At 47.8% G+C, this 21,789-nt stretch overlaps 1 protein-coding gene across 1 annotated transcript in view; it reads left to right on the top strand.

Moving 5' to 3' along the window:
* Positions 1 to 21,789, top strand: part of LOC126092916 (lipase member M-like) — a 57,465-nt gene that overhangs the window by 9,148 nt on the left and 26,528 nt on the right. Inside the window, exon 2 of the mRNA XM_049908647.1 lies at positions 9,624 to 9,764. Coding sequence (XP_049764604.1) covers positions 9,624 to 9,764 — 141 coding nt within the window. The remainder of the gene's footprint in view (positions 1 to 9,623; positions 9,765 to 21,789) is intronic.

Raw genomic sequence — 21,789 nt, 5'->3', positions numbered from 1 at the left:
ATGTTAGAATGTTATTATTTACAGTAATAACACATACCTTTGGCTTTCCAACATTTCTCCTTTTCTTAAAAGCCTTCAGAGGATTTCTAATAACTTTACTTTTACTCATTATTATACTTCAACAAAACAGAGACGCAAGAAACAGGATTAATTACGAATATTTTCGAGATAACGACTGAGTAAATAAACATGAAACAATCGACAATCGCACTCCGATATATATTGAACCATCACAGGTTAGCCACAACACATACTTTATCTCACATCACTAAAATGTACCTGATGAACACGGACGTTAATAATAACACCATTTGACAGCAGTTTAACAGCGCCACAGTGGGTCATGCCCATGTAGAACACATTTAAAAAAAAATTTAAAAATAGTTGTAGTCTTCGGAATTGAATAAATTATATATCTATTAAAAGGTAATAGTCTGCAGATTCAGAAAACGCAAAAAAGTAAAAATTGAACTTTTCATGATTTTGAGCCTTTCCGGAGCCCCTTAACCGTAAAAACACGGTCCGGTCTTCCCATCGGGCCCCACTCGGCGTCCAGACGCAAACAACCCCAGCCGAGTCGAACTGTCTCCACGCCAAGGCAGCCCCCTCTTTTCTCCTCACACGCCTCCAGCTAAGCTGCTGCCAGCGATCACACACGGAAACAACCGCCTAACGCCAAAGCGCCGTCTCAGTGAAAACTCAGCACTAAGACCGATACGGACTTGGAAATAAGCGAGCACCGTAACATTTCGAAACTTAACCCGTCTGTAACGGGGAGCGACGGGTCCGCATGAGCTGCGCTGCCATATGTCTTCCTATCTCACTGGTTGCCGGTCGTTAATTATTTACGACCGTCAACCGAGGACCAGCTCCGGATGTGGACAGGTTGGCCACGAAAGCGGTGCCACGCTGTTTCTTGCGGACTCCTGCTGACGATCGGTTTCAACCGTCGGTAGTAAGCCCTGTGCCGATTACGTACGTTGCGGCGGCCAGACGGGAGATGCCAGCTGCCTACGACGAGCCTGCAGCAGTTCCTGCGGAGCCCACAGCAACTTCTCACGCCGATGCGTCTGTTGCCCTCTCGTCGAGCCAGGCGGCACACCTGCGCCGCTGCAACGAAAGACGATGGCGCGGTCGAAGCTGAAGAACAGGATGCCGCCTCCACCCCCTGCCCTGTTCCGGACGCGAAGGCGAAACAGCGTAAACAGAAATCGCAGAAGCGACATAATAAAAGGCGCGTAACGACCGAGGCAGTGTGTCCGCCGCTCGTGGTCTCGCGGTAGCATTCTCGCTTCCCGAGCACGGGGTCCCGGGTTCGATTCCCGGCGGGGTCAGGGATTTTCACCTGCCTCGAGATGACTGGGTGTTTGTGTTGTCCTCATCATTTCATCATCATCCAGGAAAGTGGCGAAATTGGACTGAGCAAAGGTTGGGAAATTGTACGGGCGCTGATAACCACGCAGTTGAGCGCCCCACAAACCAAACATCATCATCATCATCATCATCATCACACCGAGGCAGTGGAACTGCCCGAGGAAGCAACGACAGGTGATGAGATGTGACAACCGATACACTTGGCCGACGCTGTCGATCCTAACGTACCAGATGATTCCGTGTCTTCCGCTGCTACCGGCGAGACCGTGCATTGTGGGGATGCGGGAGATCATCGAAGCCCCGTCCCCAGGGATACACCCACGACTACGTATGCCTCCCGAGATGCAGTGTTATCGACCTCCCTGGGAGAGTGGCCGCAGGAGATGGAGATGCAGGATGCATTTCGGGTCCCGGAAGGTACACCGATGCCGTTGGCCGCGTCCACGTTGACCACGACAGACGCCTAGGCCGGGATGACCTACATTCGCCGCTTCTTCTCTCTTCGTCCTGAAGACACTCCGCACCACGAATAGTATCCATCTGTAATACCAAGGACAGCCGTCACGAGTAGATGGGACCGGCATGCCGCCTCGCAACAATCAGTGTCAACGGCATTACTTCTACACTCAAAACACATTTTCTGGAGGATACATTATGAGCTGCGGATCTGGATGTTGTTTTTCTTCAAGAAGTCTGACCCTGTGCGGCTGGTCCCAGCGGAGGTTCGAGTCCTCCCTCGGGCATGGGTGTTTGTCCTTACGATAATTTGGGTTAAGTAGTGTGTAAGCTTAGGGACCGATGACCTTAGCAGTTAAGTCCCATAAGATTTCACACACATTTGAACATTTTTGAAGTCCGACCTGGAGTCTGGTTCGATACCTACAGATACGGCGCCTACGCCCTGTCTTCAGTTGTGAGCGGAGGAGCTACGACTATTCCGCTCAGGGAAGCGATTGTGGCACCTGATGTATCTCATTTACCACCGGCCTGTGGGGTCGCACTCACGGTTCATACACTTCGTCCGGTGAGCCTGTAGGCTCCTTTTGGAACCGACAAATGAAGTAAACGCCACATCTTTCGTCCCGAAGAAATAGCAATGCTCTTCCAGGCCAATACCGACCACTTGGTAGTAGTCGGAGAATTCAGCTGCGAGCTCAGACCGTCCGACCAGATGCCGCACTGTACCACCTGCCCAGCACTTCAGGCGCTTGTAACGGGCTTCGCTTCATTGTACACATGGTCATACAATACGGCAATCGACAGGAATACACATACTTTACTAGCCATACCGCGAGCCGTTTGGATAAAGTTCACATCACACGCGACCTGCTACCGGCAGTTGTCGACGCTGAGATGTGGCAGCGCTCACGGGCGTTTGAAAAGAAACGAGCCAGAGGCATAATTACGGAAACCAGTACCTGTATGTTAGAAATATTGACCCTGGCTGTTGAGACACTTGTCCCACTGTGATACAAGGTGTTTAATGACTGTCTCATAAAATTCCCAAAGTTGCGATGTCAGCCAGTTCTGCACGTACTGCTGGACGTCGCCGTCCACACGAGTGTAGGAAAGGTTCTTCTTTGGCCAAGATGGCCTCCTTCTGATTCACTTCCTGCAGCACGGGACAAAAGTGAATGCCCAGTGTTACTCCCAAACCTCGACCACGGTTCGCCAAGCGATCAATCAAAACGAACAGACAATTTCATCCCTGACGTCATTCTGCTCGACGACAATGAAAAGCCTCGTACGGCCAACGAAGTCGCGGCACTGCTGCAGAAACTCAAATGGGTGGTTCTTGGCCACCCTCCATGCAGTCCGGACCTCTCTCCCTATGATTACGCCATTTTTGGTCCCCTTAAAAAATGCTCCGAGGGGCAAACGATTCACCTCGGATGCCGATGTCCAGCTGTACGTGCGAAGTGGTTAACATCGCAGCCGCGGGAATTTTATGAGACAACCATTCACCGCCTTGTGTCACAGTGAGACAAGTGTCTCAATAGCCAGGGTCAATACTTCTAACATACAGGAGCTGGTTTCTGTAATTATGCCTCCAGCTCGTATCCTTGTTAAGGCTCCTCGTAGCATGCGTCTGTACTGTCACTCCCTCCGCCAACGCGTCCCATGCAAAAGGGGTCTGTGGCACCTCAATGTGGCACTTCTTGATGAGTTAAATTGCAGACAAGAAGTTGAGTCCAGTTGGAGCAGATGTCAACGGCGTTTACCCGCCTACGATTCCACACTTTTGTGGTGGTTATGGTGTGTCAAACCCGCCATTTTCCATCTATCGACGTGACAGAGATCGCTGGTTTATCACGACCACTGATTTCTACTATATTGTTCTCTGCGAACTGGCTGTGGAACCGCCGTCGCCGGAACAGCAATGGCACAACACCACGTCAAAGCAAACTTGCTGCGAATCACTGTGGTACGACTCGTGGGTTTGCAGGTGCATGCGAGGCCAACTAATGATATACTGAAGAGGGAAATTCCCTCCACCATATCACAAATGCAAGGTATGTTGGCCTGTATGTATCATAAGGTCTTACAACGACTCCGAACATATGGTGGCCTCAACAAATGTAGATCATTGGACCTTATGCAACGAGCTTGGTACGTCAGTGTGTACATAGCTTCTCAGCGTAAGCATTACGCCCACATATTATCGATGACAGACGTAATGGTCGGGGATGGGGGCAGTGTTCCGACATGTGGTGAACGCTGGTGTAGTTTTTAACAGCCGTTTTGTTACTCGCACTTTACCCTTCCCCAAAGGAGGTGTTGGACTCACGTCAAGCACAGACCACTGGCACTGAACCATCACAGGTAATCTTACTGGTTGCCTGATAGCAGAGGTGGTCCCACACAAATTGCGCCCACTGGTACCTGTTGGACGTTTGTCGCCCCGGCTACCTCATATTAGGACGTTTCATGTGGAACAGAGCTACACTCCTGGAAATTGAAATAAGAACACCGTGAATTCATTGTCCCAGGAAGGGGAAACTTTATTGACACATTCCTGGGGTCAGATACATCACATGATCACACTGACAGAACCACAGGCACATAGACACAGGCAACAGAGCATGCACAATGTCGGCACTAGTACAGTGTATATCCACCTTTCGCAGCAATGCAGGCTGCTATTCCCCCTTGGAGACGATCGTAGAGATGCTGGATGTAGTCCTGTGGAACGGCTTGCCATGCCATTTCCACCTGGCGCCTCAGTTGGACCAGCGTTCGTGCTGGACGTGCAGACCACGTGAGACGACGCTTCATCCAGTCCCAAACATGCTCAATGGGGGACAGATCCGGAGATCTTGCTGGCCAGGGTAGTTGACTTACACCTTCTAGAGCACGTTGGGTGGCACGGGATACATGCGGACGTGCATTGTCCTGTTGGAACAGCAAGTTCCCTTGCCGGTCTAGGAATGGTAGAACGATGGGTTCGATGACGGTTTGGGTGTACCGTGCACTATTCAGTGTCCCCTCGACGATCACCAGTGGTGTACGGCCAGTGTAGGAGATCGCTCCCCACACCATGATGCCGGGTGTTGGCCCTGTGTGCCTCGGTCGTGTGCAGTCCTGATTGTGGCGCTCACCTGCACGGCGCCAAACACGCATACGACCATCTACATCTACATCTACATCTACATCCATACTCCGCAAGCCACCTGACGGTGTGTGGCGGAGGGTACCTTCAGTACCTCTATCGGTTCTCCCTTCTATTCCAGTCTCGTATTGTTCGTGGAAAGAAGGATTGTCGGTATGCCTCTGTGTGGGCTCTAATCTCTCTGATTTTATCCTCATGGTCTCTTCGCGAGATATACGTAGGAGGGAGCAATATACTGCTTGACTCTTCGGTGAAGGTATGTTCTCGAAACTTTGACAAAAGCCCGTACCGAGCTACTGAGCGTCTCTCCTGCAGAGTCTTCCACTGGAGTTTATCTATCATCTCCGTAACGCTTTCGCGATTACTAAATGATCCGGTAACGAAGCGCGCTGCTCTCCGTTGGATCTTCTCTATGTCTTGTATCAACCCTATCTGGTACGGATCCCACACTGCTGAGCAGTATTCAAGCAGTGGGCGAACAAGCGTACTGTAACCTACTTCCTTTGTTTTCGGATTGCATTTCCTTAGGATTCTTCCAATGAATCTCAGTCTGGCATCTGCTTTACCGACAATCAACATCATATGATCATTCCATTTTAAATCACTCCTAATGCGTACTCCCAGATAATTTATGGTATTAACTGCTTCCAGTTGCTGACCTGCTATTTTGTAGCTAAATGATAAAGGATCTATCTTTCTGTGTATTCGCAGCACATTACACTTGTCTACATTGAGATTCAGTTGCCATTCCCTGCACCATGCGTCAATTCGCTGCAGATCCTCCTGCATTTCAGTACAATTTTCCATTGTTACAACCTCTCGATACACCACAGCATCATCTGCAAAAAGCCTCAGTGAACTTCCGATGTCATCCACCAGGTCATTTATGTATATTGTGAATAGCAACGGTCCTATGACACTCCCCTGCGGCACACCTGAAATTACTCTTACTTCGGAAGACTTCTCTCCATTGAGAATAACATGCTGCGTCCTGTTATCTAGGAACTCCTCAATCCAATCACACAATTGGTCTGATAGTCCATATGCTCTTACTTTGTTCAATAACCGACTGTGGGGAACTGTATCGAATCCATCATTGGCACCAAGGCAGAAGCGCCTCTCATCGCTGAAGACGACACGTCTCCATTCGTCCCTCCATTCACGCCTGTCGCGACACCACTGGAGGCGGGCTGCACGATGTTGGGGTGTGAGCGGAAGACGGCCTAACGGTGTGCGGGACCGTAGCCCAGCTTCATGGAGACGGTTGCGAATGATCCTCGCCGATACCCCAGGAGCAACAGTGTCCCTAATTTGCTGGGAAGTGGCGGTGCGGTTCCCTACGGCACTGCGTAGGATCCTACGGTCTTGGCGTGCATCCGTGCGTCGCTGCGGTCCGGTCCCAGGTCGACGGGCACCAGTGTTAAAGACTGCGATGGAGCTCCGTATGCCACGGCAAACTGGCTGACACTGTCGGCGGCGGTGCACAAATGCTGCGCAGCTAGCGCCATTCGACGGCCAACACCGCGGTTCCTGGTGTGTCCGCTGTGCCGTGCGTGTGATCATTGCTTGTACAGCCCTCTCGCAGTGTCCGAAGCAAGTATGGTGGGTCTGACACACCGGTGTCAATGTGTTCTTTTTTCCATTTCGAGGAGTGTATTTGTGGTCGTCGTTCATGAACCTCACCGACCAGTTGGTGTGTGCTGGGTGTGAGAAGAAGCTGAATCGCAGACGTGATGTTTCCACGATCCCCATAGAGTAACAGAAACAGACTCTGACTGTGTGCAGAGGCGTTAGACACTACGACGGTTGACGACTGAAGATGCCCGTTGAAATGACAACCGCCTCTTACTGGTCACCAGCTTAGATAAGGTGACCCCAGCGGGTAAAATGGCTGTTTTTATTTCACATGGTGCCATAATTTTTCTCTGTGGATCCCTTGTACTGCTGATTTTTAATTAAAAAAGCCAACATTGTGAGAGTGCAGCTCGGTGGTAGGAGGGGGAGACACCGTTGTCAGGCCTCGGAATTCGACCCCTGCCAACCTTGCCTCCCCCACCCTGCTGCTGACTGTGGTCCTTTATATTGGTGGGCTGCGGCGGTCGTGGGGTGTCGACGCCGCATGTGGCGAGTTCTACGAGTGTTTCTTTGTGTTTTTTTCTCCCTTCCATACTCTGTTAAGAAAAAAAAAGTTTACGGGAGACTCTGGGTTGGGTTCACAGCCTAGGTACAAATTTTCGCTCATAGCTTTTGTATATAGAGGTAGTTGTGTAAATGTGGAAACCCAGTTTGTTTTTGCTGAATAAAAGAAAAATTTACTTCTCTTTCAGCTTCAAAAATTAGCCAAAGCTAATTCATAATGTTTTAGCAATGAATGTAATATAATGAAACACAAAAACTAAATATGTTAAAAATTAAAGAACATTTTCTGCTTGCACGACAACTCATTAATTTTTCAAGAAGTGCGGGTAATGTGGAAACGCCTTAAAATTGTGGGAAACTACTTCAAACGAAAACTATTGAAAATTTTACAAACTGTTTTATTTTATATTAAATTTAAAGTACACAAAATATTTTTAAACGCAACTGTATTAGAAAAATGTTTCATAAGCAAACTTCACTTGCAAAAATCGCATATGTAAATATCTCCTTCATTTCCGGCACACATAGAGTGACTCCACTCCTCACACACTACACATTTAATCCACAATTCTCCCCGAATGTCTTTGGAAAATGCGGCTCCACCAAAAATACAAATTGCATCTTCTTCAGTCGGTTTTCTTCCCCAACTGCGAGATCCAAATGTGACTCCCCTGAAGAGATAGTTGGTGCATCGGGGTCTTCATCCAAATCCTCAGATAACTTAAGCCGTTTTTTGCATGGTTTTCTAGGAGGAGCTTCACGTTCTTTCTTGCTTTTGGCAGGTGCCTTGGGGACCTTCTGTTTACCCTTCAGTAAGGAGTCTTCAAGGCCTGTTTTATAAGGCGAAGATCTCAAAACAGCTGATGAATGTGGCTTACGACCTCTGCTGGAAACCGTCCTCTTTAGAGGAGGGGCTGGCATGATATCTAGTGGAGACACACACGTATTTGATGAGGTATTTGACAAAGATGTTGACCTTCTGTTTTATCCATTTCAATGGGATACTGTACCAACTGTTTCTCAATAGCACCAGGTAGTGCAAGCTTACGTCCAAGTCTCAAAGAAACACATTCTTCAGGTGACATATCACTATGTACAAACCTCTGAAGTGTCGTCTGAGGTACACTGAAAGCTTTTACTGGTCTTCTTAACCCCACCTGCTTTTGCCTTAAGGCTATTATAGCCTTAATCATCTTTTCAGCATCCCACTTCTTCACAATAGCTCTTGGTTTCCGATCAGTTAGCTTTCGTGGCATCTAGAAACACACGCAAAACGTATTAGAAGTAATGTATTTGATGCTGGTATTGTGGAAACGTTTCCACAATGCCATCGCATGTATGCTTCCACATTACCTACACAATGGCCATTTTAAATTTCGGTAGATTACATTAAGCAACTATCCATTTAAGGTTGAGAAATGACTGCTAAAACCTTCTACGCACCTCCCTTTATAAGCTATCAGACGTAAAGAAAGATAACTACAAAGTATGTAGATAAATTTAATACCACAACTTACCTCGAAAAAAGTTTAGAAAATGCGCTAACGTAAATTGCATCACTGTCAAGGGGTCTGTCGCTCAACTGACTGCTAACCCTCTACCGTGACAAATAGGAACTATTGCAACAATTTCTGGCTGCCCGACTACAGTGCAGCACTCTGCAGGCCAGATACTAGACGTTTACACAGTACCCACACGCTTCCACATTTACACCCCTACCTCTACTTAAAATCATATCTGTGTGAGACCACTAAAGTCTCTGAAATTCTGTTATTTCATTTGTGTAAGTCGTGAAACTATTTTCTCCCTTTCCTTTCACGTTCTGTTATTCGCTACTCGGGCACTTAAAATTTTTTTCCTTAAGTAAAAGAGTGAGTTGTGAGCGACACGTACTGTGTCATGTTGTCCCTTTGTCTCAAAATCGGGCTTTTCTTTTCCCGCGTGGTTTGCTGGGCTGCAAGTGGCTGGCTCCTCAATACCTCCTAGAGATAAGTTTCGTGATGTCGCATAGCGCGGCTAGTGAGTTTCGGCTTTAATATTTCCTTATAAATAACTGTTTAGATACGGGTAACTCAGCGGGCTGCAGCTAGTACCTTAGTACCTAATAACTCATAGACACTTACTGACGAAGCACTGATGTAAAAAACACGCGACTGCTGTCGTGAAAGCTCTGCCCATTTCTGGAAATTCATCAGCTGCTCTCCTGTTAAGTCACGTCTCCGTCAATCCTCGTGGCGCCTAGGATGAAATCTCGCGCACCGCTCTTAACAGATACTCTGCACGTTCTCGGAAAAGGCAACTGTCGATTCTGAGGCGGGCAGTTATGCAATAGTACGCTCACAAGCTGTCACCTCAGAAATAATCTGAGAAACTGTGGAGGTGAAAATGTACTTCCCGAAAGGTTGCAGGACTGTGGACAAGGGTGGATAGAATAGCTTTAGTTTCGCTGTCGTTTTGTTCTCTGCTGACACTGAGGCTGACTTTGCTCTGTGTCCGGCAGGCCCACCGCAGACCAGAGGGGATGGAGCCCGCCAGCGTGCTGTCCGCCGCCGCCTCGCTGCTGCTGGCCGCCCTCAACCTCACCTCCCCTCCCCCACCCGGCAGCCAACCACCGGCAGACCCGGCAGTCTACGCCACCATGGTGAGGCTCCAGCACTGCCTGCGCGTTACACGTGGTGTGTTCCATGCAGCAGCACAGAATCAGGGCAAGGCTGCGACATTTGCCGATTGCAACTAGGGTGCCGGGGCTCTTACAAGGGAACATCCCCATCGCAGCCCCCTCAGATTTAGTTATAAGTTGGCACAATGGATAGGCCTTGAAAAACTGAACACGGATCAATCGAGAAAACAGGAAGAAGTTGTGTGGAACTATGAAAAAATAAGCAAAATATACAAACTGGGTCGTCCATGCGTAAGATAGGCAATATTAAGGGCAATGTGAGGCGAGGAGCTCCGTGGTCCCGTGGTTAGTGTGAACAGCTGCGGGACGAGAGGTCCTTGGTTCAAATCTGCCCTCCACTGGAAATTTTGCTTTCTTTGTTTTCGCAAAGTTATGATCTGTCCGTTTGTTCATTGACGTCTCTGTTCACTGTAATAAGTTTAGTGTCTGTGTTTTGCGACCGCACCGCAAAACCGTGCGATTAGTTGACGAAAGAACGTGCCTCTCCAATGGGAACCGAAAACATTTGATCGCAAGGTCATAGGTCAACCGATTCCTCCACAGGAAAACACGTCTGATTTTTTGTATACGACACTGGTGACAGCATGTGCGTCACATGACAGGAATATGTTGTCGACCCACCTAACTAGTACACTTGGCGAATGGGTGAAAAGTTTCTTCTACCTTGCCCGATTTAGGTTTTCTTGTGGATGTAATAATCACTCCAAAAAAAGTGATGAAAACATAAGAGTTTTTCACATAAACTGAAAATAAAAAGTTAAAATTTTGGTTCGAGGGAAGATTTGAACCAAAGACCTCTCGTTCCGCAGCTGTTCACGCTAACCACGGGACCACGGAGCTCCTCGCCTCATATTGCCCTTAATATTGCCTATCTTTCGCATGGACGACCCAGTTTGTATATTTTGCTTATTTTTTTCATACTTCCACACAACTTCTTCCTGTTTTCTCGATCGATCTGTGTTCAGTTTTTCAAGGCCTATGCACTGTGCCAACTTATAACTAAATCTGAGGGGGGTGCGATGGGGATGTTCCCTTGTTAGAAAAGTTCACAGACAGCTTCTCCTTACATTTTCAAACTCGACTACTAAATAACACCAAAATCAGACTCCAAGATAAGATTTATAGGTTGCTGCAGGCCTCAAATTTCGTGATACTTGAGGATAACGCACAGTAGAGTGTGCACGAAAGGAGCTGCCCGTTTCTGGACCAGTGACGCTGGAGGGGGGGCGGGGAGCGGGAGGGGGGACGGCAACACTGCAGTTAGGCGGCTATAGACTACACACAAATACGTATCTAGCGTAAATTACATGCTGCAGCTGTTCAGTCTGCAATAGATCGTACAGGTTATATTAGTGTTATCAACGAGCTGACAACTACAGATGTTTGTTCGTAGATTTTGCCGGCGAATGAGAAGCTTGAAGGAGTCTCGGGCATGCAGCCGGGTTGACTGGTCGTTGTAGAACGAATTTTCGACGGCGTAACGTGCCACCATCATCAGGTTACTCCTGTTGTTTGACGTCCTAGGCCGGCGGGTGGTGTGGTACATATACCTGTCGCTTCTCCCTCCACTGACTCCGCGTATGGACCGAGGGATGTGCAGGCCGCGGTGGTGGGGGTAGCTTGCGCTGACGAGATGACTGATGGGCGTCAGTATGCATGCCGCCTTCGGCGGTTGTGATGCCCCGTTTCCGCTGCTCCTGTAGAACTTTTATTGCTGGATTCCACGCCTGGCTGAGTTGAAATCCGTTGTACTTGTTAATAAGGTTCTCGTGCAGCCGGATTTCAATTGCTTCCTTGTACACACAGTCCCAAAAGCGGGATGTGTTGTGCAGGACTTCTGTGTTCTCGTTTTTCATACGATGATTTGTATCGAGGCAATGTTCTGCGATTGCAGATTTCGTAGGCTGTTGGAGATCGGTGTGCCGTTTGTGTTGAGTACACCTTTCCTCGATCGTGCGAATGGTTTGCCCCACGTATGCTTTCCCACACTCGCACGGATGAAATAAACTCCAGATTTCCGGAGTCCTAAATCGTCCTTCACCGTCCCTACAAGGGACTTGCTCTTTGGCGACGGGCGGTAGACGCATTTGATGTTATGACGTCCTACAATCCTGTCTATTTTTCCGTAGTCAGTGGAGGGGAGAGGCGACAGGTATATATACGACACCACCCGTCGGCCTAGGACGTCAGTCAACAGGAGTAACCTGATGATGATGGCACGTTATGCCGTCGAAAATTCGTTCTAGAACGACCAGTCAACACGGCTGCATGCCCGAGAGACCTTCAAGCAACTACAGATGTTCATTGACACTAGTATGTCACTCGAGCACCAACAAAGAATCCTGACATATTATAAAAATGGATGGATGTACATACTGTATGCAAGTATATATGGATGTGTCTTCCACATCTTCTCCTAAGCCACAGAACCTATTTCAACTAAACGTGGTACACCCATTAGTCACTGAAAAGAACCTATCTATCAAAGGATTGAGGGTGGGGGTGGGAATGGAAGGGACAACCGATAGAGGTACTCAAAGTACCCTCCGCCACGCACCGTCTGGTGGCTTGCAGAGTATGGTTGTAGATGTAGACGTACATGACTTGTAACAAACTTTACACATAATTTCACACGTTTACGAAACTTTTTCTCCCTGACAACCCCCAAAAGGCGATGAAGAGAAAAAGATTTCTCGCTTACTATACTTTTGCTGTTCATATGGTAAAAGAGTCGCATAAACCATGACGTGAGTGATTACTTATTTACTAGACCCCAAATTGGCTCAGCATGGCAACCCCAGGGTTCCTGAGCAGAGACTGGTTAAGTGCCGCCAATTCTCTACAACTGTAAGCTCTGGGCATGCTTGAGCGACCACTGTGCAGCGCGGCGGTGGTACGTCCTGTGTCACAGGGAATAGGGGTCTTGTCTTGACTGCCCGGTTCGCGAGGATGATAAAAACCTCTGTAAGAAACCTCAAGGTACGCTGTGCACTAATGACATGGATGACTGTTGAGATGGAACAGTCGTTAGTGGACAACCTCTGCAGAACCTACCAGGACTCAGTTGTATATGGCTTCCTCAGGCATGCAAGGCTCTGTCTAGATGGACCACAGCTACTCGTGGAAACAGAATGGATCCCTCCAAATTTTCGCTTCCTCCTCCCAGCGCAAAGAAGGGCCCGAGAAAGGTACCAATACCCAGTCAAATAATAGGGCTTCCTCAGGCATGCAAGGCTCTGTCTAGATGGACCACAGCTACTCGTGGAAACAGAATGGATCCCTCCAAATTTTCGCTTCCTCCTCCCAGCGCAAAGAAGGGCCCGAGAAAGGTACCAATACCCAGTCAAATAATAGGGCTCATCTAACCAGTCCTCCCAACTCAGAACTGTTTCAGTATTCCAGTTTGAATAGTAACAGGATTCGTGCTGCTTGTCACAGCAAGTTTTGGTAGTTAAAAGGAAATAGAGAAGTTTTGAAAAAGTCTCACCCTTTTGCAGTTGAAAGGGTTCAGAGTGAATTGCAGGTAGAATCGGGTAAGTAGTTGTGAAATGGGACACCGTTGGTGGAAACCTCAAGTTTATAACAAGTGAAGAACCTACAGAAGGCCAAATATCTTGACTAATATACCACTGTGACTGAGCTGCATTCCATATTAAACTATAGTGAAACTGTTGCGACATGTAGGGAACTGGTGGACTGAAGACTAAAGATCTCGTGGATATGATTGAGTGCCTAGCAGAATATTAAAGTATTGTGCTGCACATGTTAGCCCTGCATTTAGCCATATTTGTAATTTTTGTTTTTAGAATGGTCACTTTCCCGAACGATTAAAGTACTCAGAAGTAAAGCAGAAAGGTGTGCAGTATACTGCTGTATCCATTTTCAATAAGCTACCGCAAGAATTAAAAAATCTTTGCAGTAATCCACGCGCTTTCAAATCGAAACTGAAGAGTTTCCTCATGGGTCATTCCTTCTATTCTGTTAAGGAGTTCCTAGAGAAATTAAGCTAATTCTTGTGTCATATTGATGATTCCGTTTACTTAAACTTATGGCTTGGCTTTTTTGGGTTCATAAACATTATATTTTATCTGTTAGTACTTTTATGTTGTAATTTCATGTACTGACACGTTCCATGACCTTGGAGATTTTCTGCTCAATTTGGTTCTACGGAAGCACACGTGTAAATAAATAAATCGCCAAAGAAGACCTGCAAGTTGAGTGGGCCCAAGAAAGCACTGTAGACATGCAGAGTATTATGAAAAGGGTGGAGGTAGATCGGACTAATCGACTCGTTCATCTGCACATTTGATAGAACTGAGCTCCCAGAACATATTAAAGTTGATTTTCTCGAATCAGTCATACGGCACTATGTCTTCAACTCAGTGCACTGTTTTAAATGCCAGTGCTTTGGGCCTCGCACCACTCTTGGATGTGAGATGCCACTTCCGGCAAATGTGGTAAGGCTGCCCAGTATGAGCTCGGAAGTTCAGCTCCTCCAAAGTGTGTGACTGCTCTGGGGCTCACCCTGTTTTGAGTAGGGACCGTTGCATGTGCCTTGAAGAACGGAAGATACAAGAGATCAAAGCCATAAGGCGGATACACTATAGTGAGACCAAAAAGGTTCATAAAGCCGTGGAGCCTCCAACATTCGAGCCTCCTTTGTTTCAGTTGTTAAACAGTGATTTCAGAAAACTGATGCTGCTACACAAATGGAGGTGACAAGTGTCAGTGTTAGCACCTGCGTTTGACAGTATACTTCTGCTGCTGTTGTTACTTCAAGGCCTACACTTCCTTTCAAAACACCAGACAAGACCGTGGTAGCTGACGTTGTGGACCTCCTTGCTCCTCCAAAGATGCTCTGGTCCACTGTCCAGCGCTACCACTACCACTGCCGTGGTTGTTGCTCTGAAGCCTACGCAGGGCAAAAAGCCTAAGGTCAAGGATCCACCACTGACGGAATCATGAAGTAAACAGTCTGACGATATCGACATAATCCTCTCTAACTTCTGTTATGATTCTTCTGTAGAGCTAACGACCCTGACATCAGACAGGGAAAAATATTTTGACCTAACATCGAGCCTCCACCTATAGGGGCTCCTCTCCCTGGTAGAAAGACAGGGTGAAAGTGCAACAGCCATGATAGATGGCTCACCGTGAAAAATTAATGGGATCAGGACACTTGTTGAGAAAGTGAACGTGCTAGCACAAGAACTCCCATTGTGCCTATGTTTAGAAGAAACGCATTTTAAAGCCACTGTGATATAGGGCTATAACCTCCACAAAAAAGATGACCTGACTGAGGGCAGAGCCAAGCGATAGGTTGTTGTTTTTATCAGTAACACACGCCACTCCTCTGTTCTCTCCTTGGTTGCTGACCTACAAGCAGTGGCCACTGCAGTTCACCTGCACCAGAAGATCAGAATCTGTTCACTGCACTCAACTTCACAAGATGTGATAGACGCTGAGGCTCTCATGGGCCTTATCGAACAGCTCCTCCACCTATTTCTCTTACTGGGTGATTTCAACGCCCACAATGTATTACGGAGCTCGAGCTATACTTGCTCTAGCAGACGGATCTTGGAGAACCTTATGATGTCTTCAGAACTGAGGATCCTCAATATGGGCAGCCCCCCACGTACTTCTCAGCTGCTGCCGGATAGCCATCGACATCTATTTCTGCTCTACCACCGTTGTACACTCAGCTCAGTGGAAGCAACTTCCCACTGTGGATCCACATACTAGATGGAAGCCGGCAGCGGTGGCCGAACGGTTCTAGGCGCTTCGGACCGGAACCGCGAGACGGCTGCGGTCACAAGTTCGAATCGTGCCTCGGGCACGGATGTGTGTGATGTTCTTAGGTTGGTTAGGTTTAAGTAGTTCTAAGACTTGGAAGAGCAGTTGAATGGAATGGATGGTGTCTTGAAGGGAGGATATAAGATGAACATCAACAAAAGCAAAACGAGGATAATGGAATGTAGTCGAATTAAGTCGGGTGATGTTGAGGGTATTAGATTAGGAAATGAGACACTTAAAGTAGTAAACGAGTTTTGCTATTTGGGGAGCAAAATAACTGATGATGGTCGAAGTAGAGAGGATATAAAATGTAGACTGGCAATGGCAAGGAAAGCGTTTCTGAAGAAGAGAAATTTGTTAACATCGAGTATAGATTTAAGTGTCAGGAAGTCATTTCTGAAAGTATTTGTATGGAGTGTAGCCATGTATGGAAGTGAAACATGGACGGTAAATAGTTTGGACAAGAAGAGAATAGAAGCTTTCGAAATGTGGTGCTACAGAAGAATGCTGAAGATTAGATGGGTAGATCACATAACTAATGAGGAAGTATTGAATAGGATTGGGGAGAAGAGAAGTTTGTGGCACAACTTGACTAGAAGAAGGGATAGGTTGGTAGGACATGTTTTGAGGCATCAAGGGATCACCAATGTAGTATTGGAGGGCAGCGTGGAGGGTAAAAATCGTAGAGGGAGACCAAGAGATGAATACACTAAGCAGATTCAGAAGGATGTAGGTTGCAGTAGGTACTGGGAGATGAAGAAGCTTGCACAGGATAGAGTAGCATGGAGAGCTGCATCAAACCAGTCTCAGGACTGAAGACCATAACAACAACAACAAGTTCTAGGGGACTGATGACGTCAGATGTTAATTCCCATAGTGCTCAGAGCCATTTGAACCGTTTTTACTGGATGGAGGATTGCTAGAGCACAACCCATCGAAATGGGTGGTCAGCAGGGCTAACTGGACGCTGAGCAGCCAGCTGGAGACAATTAGTTCTGTGATTGACCAGGGAGTGTAGCTCAGCAATTCCAGACAGGTGTGTGGTTCTTTCCTCGTTTAAATGCCACTCAACCTCATAGTCACGAGCGCGAAGATTCGACATGTATTTAAAGAGAGCAAGAAAAAGCCATAGCAAGTGTTCCTGGACTCCATCAACCGTTCAACTTGGTGCGTAAAAGTATGGGAAGCCATCAGGAGGATTTCCAGTAAACGCAGGCCTTTACCAATGGTAGCAGTGCTGGAGCAGGGGCGTCTCCTGACAACACCCGAAGACACCGCTCAGACTATGGCCGAGCATCTGGCAGCTTTTATTGCTAATGTCAGCCTGGATCTGGCGTTTGGCAGCTGCCATGTGACTACGGAGACAGGCAAGTTGGAGTTTAGAGCAAACATTTGTGATTCTGATTCTTACAATTGCCCTTTCACCACGCGGGAACTGGAATCAGCACTGTCTGAGACTCGTGTATTGCACCCCGTCAAGCCGAAATCTGGTACTGAATGTTTCGACATTTGCCAGTAGCGTTAAAGGAAATCCTCCTCGAATGTTTTAATCTTATATGTGAGGTAGCCCACTTTTGCAGTTCGTGGAAGAGGTAATTCTATTACCTCCCTTCAAACCACGAAAGTACCGCACACGTCCCTGTTGTTACTGCAGTGTCGCCTTTACGAGCTGCGTAGGAAAGACACTGGAGCGAACGGTGAACCGTCGCCTGAACTGGTTGATTGAGACCAGGAAACTCCTTAGCTGTTCTCAGTGACAGTACTACAGGCGGTTATTTAGCAGGCTCCGCTGCGTAAACATCACTGTCTCGGCGTGTTCTTGGATATCAGTAAGGCATTCAACAATACAACATCCTCGAGCAACTCCTTCAGTGTTGCTTTCTCGGCCACCTCCATATTTTTGTACGATCCTCCCCGACTAAGTGGTTTTTTAGGACTTGGATTGGAGACGTGCTGCCCGTCAATTTTGAACAGTAGAATTGTGTTCCTCAGAGCAGTGTTTTGGGCGTCACATTGTTTGCTATAGCTATAAACAGTACCATGTCTACGATAAGGTATCCTGTACAGTGCTCTTTAGCCGCGCGGGATTAGCCGAGCGGTCTTGGTCGCTGCAGTCATGGACTGTGCGGCTGGTCCCGGCGGAGGTTCGAGTCCTCCCTCGGGCATGGATGTGTGTGTTTGTCCTTAGGATAATTTAGGTTAAGTAGTGTGTAAGCTTAGGGACTGATGACCTTTAGCAGTTAAGTCCCATGAGATTTCACACACAGACACAAAGTGCTCTTTATTTATGGACGATTTTACTGCTTTCTGTTCCTTCTCCAGTACTGCAACAGTATCTTGTCAGTTACAACTTACAGTGCGGAAGTTAGAGCAGTTGCCTGCAAAGACGAGTTTTCATTTTCCTACAGGTAAGTGTGTGTGTTCATTTTACACGTTCTCGTCATATTTTTAATTTGCATTTGAGGGACACCGTTCTACACTCCTGGAAATGGAAAAAAGAACACATTGACACCGGTGTGTCAGACCCACCATACTTGCTCCGGACACTGCGAGAGGGCTGTACAAGCAATGATCACACGCACGGCACAGCGGACACACCAGGAACCGCGGTGTTGGCCGTCGAATGCCGCTAGCTGCGCAGCATTTGTGCACCGCCGCCGTCAGTGTCAGCCAGTTTTCCGTGGCATACGGAGCTCCATCGCAGTCTTTAACACTGGTAGCATGCCGCGACAGCGTGGACGTGAACCGTATGTGCAGTTGACGGACTTTGAGCGAGGGCGTGTAGTGGGCATGCGGGAGGCCGGGTGGACGTACCGCCGAATTGCTCAACACGTGGGGCGTGAGGTCTCCACAGTACATCGATGTTGTCGCCAGTGGTCGGCGGAAGGTGCACGTGCCCGTCGACCTGGGACCGGACCGCAGCGACGCACGGATGCACGCCAAGACCGTAGGATCCTACGCAGTGCCGTAGGGGGCCGCACCGCCACTTCCCAGCAAATTAGGGACACTGTTGCTCCTGGGGTATCGGCGAGGACCATTCGCAACCGTCTCCATGAAGCTGGGCTACGGTCCCGCACACCGTTAGGCCGTCTTCCGCTCACGCCCCAACATCGTGCAGCCCGCCTCCAGTGGTGTCGCGACAGGCGTGAATGGAGGGACGAATGGAGACGTGTCGTCTTCAGCGATGAGAGTCGCTTCTGCCTTGGTGCCAATGATGGTCGTATGCGTGTTTGGCGCCGTGCAGGTGAGCGCCACAATCAGGACTGCATACGACCGAGGCACACAGGGCCAACACCCGGCATCATGGTGTGGGGAGCGATCTCCTACACTGGCCGTACACCACTGGTGATCGTCGAGGGGACACTGAATAGTGCACGGTACATCCAAACCGTCATCGAACCCATCGTTCTACCATTCCTAGATCGGCAAGGGAACTTGCTGTTCCAACAGGACAATGCACGTCCGCATGTATCCCGTGCCACCGAACGTGCTCTAGAAGGTGTAAGTCAACTACCCTGGCCAGCAAGATCTCCGGATCTGTCCCCCATTGAGCATGTTTGGGACTGGATGAAGCGTCGTCTCACGCGGTCTGCACGTCCAGCACGAACGCTGGTCCAACTGAGGCGCCAGGTGGAAATGGCATGGCAAGCCGCTCCACAGGACTACATCTAGCATCTCTACGATCGTCTCCATGGGAGAATAGCAGCCTGCATTGCTGCGAAAGGTGGATATACACTGTACTAGTGCCGACATTGTGCATGCTCTGTTGCCTGTGTCTATGTGCCTGTGGTTCTGTCAGTGTGATCATGTGATGTATCTGACCCCAGGAATGTGTCAATAAAGTTTCCCCTTCCTGGGACAATGAATTCACGGTGTTCTTATTTCAATTTCCAGGAGTGTATATTTTAAATGCTGAATGACATTTCTCGGCATCATTTTTGTCTTCAATGTGTTGTGGTTAACACCCCAGAGAGACCTGAATTCCAGAACTAAGAAGGCACTGAATATCGTGCCTTAACCACAGGTCTTTGGGAGCGGACAGGGTGCGTCTCCTGCAGTTTTATAGCGCTCTTGTGCGTTCACAGCTAGACTATGGCTGCACAGTGTACGAGTCGGCGCGCCTTTGTTACCTGAAGATTACTGACGCTATCCACGATGAGGCGTTTGGAGTGGCCGCAGTTACTGGCAGGACCAGCCCCACACCCAGTCTCTGCGCCGAGGCTGGGGAACCGCCACTCACCATCCGGCGGCAGTTCCCCATGGACCGTCAGGCACCTACGTTCCTCACAGCTCCTACTTCACCTGGGGCTGGACCACCCCTGGAACGTCTTTTATCGAATCGTCCACGAGCAAGAAGGCCATTTCCGATCTGCGTGCATCATATGCTGGAATCACGTGGTGTGGAGCAAATACAATCGCAAACCCAGTGTTTTAACCATCTGCCATATTGCTTACTGCAGATCGTTCAAATGGCTCTGAGCACTTATGGGACTTAACATCTGAGGTCATCAGTCCCCCAGAACTTAGAACTACTTAAATCTAACTAACCTAAGGACATCACACACATCCATGCCCGAGGCAGGATTCGAACCTGCGACCGTAGCGGTCGCGCTGTTCCAGACTGTAGCGCCTAAAGCCGCTCGGCCACCCCGGCCGGCGGAGAAAGAAGTGTCTTAGCATAAAAATTCTATTGTATGCTGACTTCTTTGCTACAAAATAACCGCCAAGTGTATGCTTGTCTGAAGTTAAAACACACACGCAATGACAGTCACTCGTAATTGTCTGCCACTGAATTTCCATTCTGTATTTTCCAAATCAGTCTCTTCGAACTCTGAGTTCGTCATCACAATTTGTATAATATGCCACGCACCTTTGACTTAGTTAAAAAGTCATGGTATACACAAAAATATCGAATTTTCGCTAGCTCATCTTTCTCACCCGAACGTGTTCACTTTGAGGCACTCAACGGTCCAGTTTACCTCATAATTCTGCAAAATTATTACCTCTATTCAGCGATCCCAACACACGCTTTCGAATAAGATCAAGGCTGACGTGCGAATACATTCAAGACACCAGAAAGCAGTTCTTCTAGCCCAGAAAGTATGCCCGAACGTGTTGTATCCAGTCTGGCTGAGATATATTACAGCTAATCCGACATCAGTATAAAACTGTACTACCCTGCAACCTTTACACTGAACCAATAACAACTAATAGATTTTATGAGCAATTTATTAAAAGGACAAAGTTATAAAACCCACACTTATCAAAATCATTATGTCACGGAATTATCTGAATTTCCCCAGTAGCATAAATTGACGAATTGCACTTTACTAATTTTCTCCTGAGGATGTGACTCACTCGTGCTATCTGTATACAGTTCTCACGTTAACGTACTTCGTTAATTCACGTCACAATATTCCTTTATCATATTACTTCTCATTCACACCTTCAGTCACACTAGTAAGTAATCATAGTAACTCAGTAATGATTAATACAAGGGATAATATTCCCTGCCGGCTGCGGTGGTCGAGCGGTTCTAGGCGCTTCAGTCCGGAACCGCGCGACTGCTACGGTAGCAGGTTCGAATCCTGTCTCGGGCATGGGTGTGTGTGATGTCCTTAGGTTAGTTAGGTTTAAGTAGTTCTAAATTTTAGGGGACTTATGACCTCAACAGTTGAGTCCCATAGTGCTCAGAGCCATTTGAACCATTTGAATATTCCCTGAGGATGACATTTAGTTTCCACATTATGTTGTTTTGACTGCTTAGGCTGTCGCAATCTTTGCAACAGCGACATCATTCGGCCACACCCGTTACTACTTGCAGCTAGCTTAGAGATCACCGTTACTCATCATCTGTATGAACCTGCTCGCTAACGTATGTAATTTTCCAAAACGAAACTAAATAAACTAAATTACTTAATGCTGGGATCGAACTTGCCATTGTTGATCAATCGGGATCAGAGATACAGAGGCATCACCAGACACCGAGACTGAGGCTTCAGTGTGATCATTTTCCCCCATTATCAAAACAACCTTCGGTGACAGTAAAAGCAGGGGTGGTAACATTAAAAGTGCAACGGGAGTGCAGAGGAGAGAGCGGATACGTGGAAAGAATACACTGAAAGCCTCTATGAGGGGGAAGATTTGTCTGATGTGATAGAAGAAGAAACAGGAGTCGATTTAGAAGAGAGAG

Source organism: Schistocerca cancellata, chromosome 7, assembly GCF_023864275.1.
Source record: "Schistocerca cancellata isolate TAMUIC-IGC-003103 chromosome 7, iqSchCanc2.1, whole genome shotgun sequence".
Classification (NCBI taxonomy): Eukaryota; Metazoa; Arthropoda; class Insecta; order Orthoptera; family Acrididae; genus Schistocerca; species Schistocerca cancellata.
Note: the sequence above shows the minus strand (reverse complement) of the source record. Positions and strands in the feature narration are given on the sequence as shown.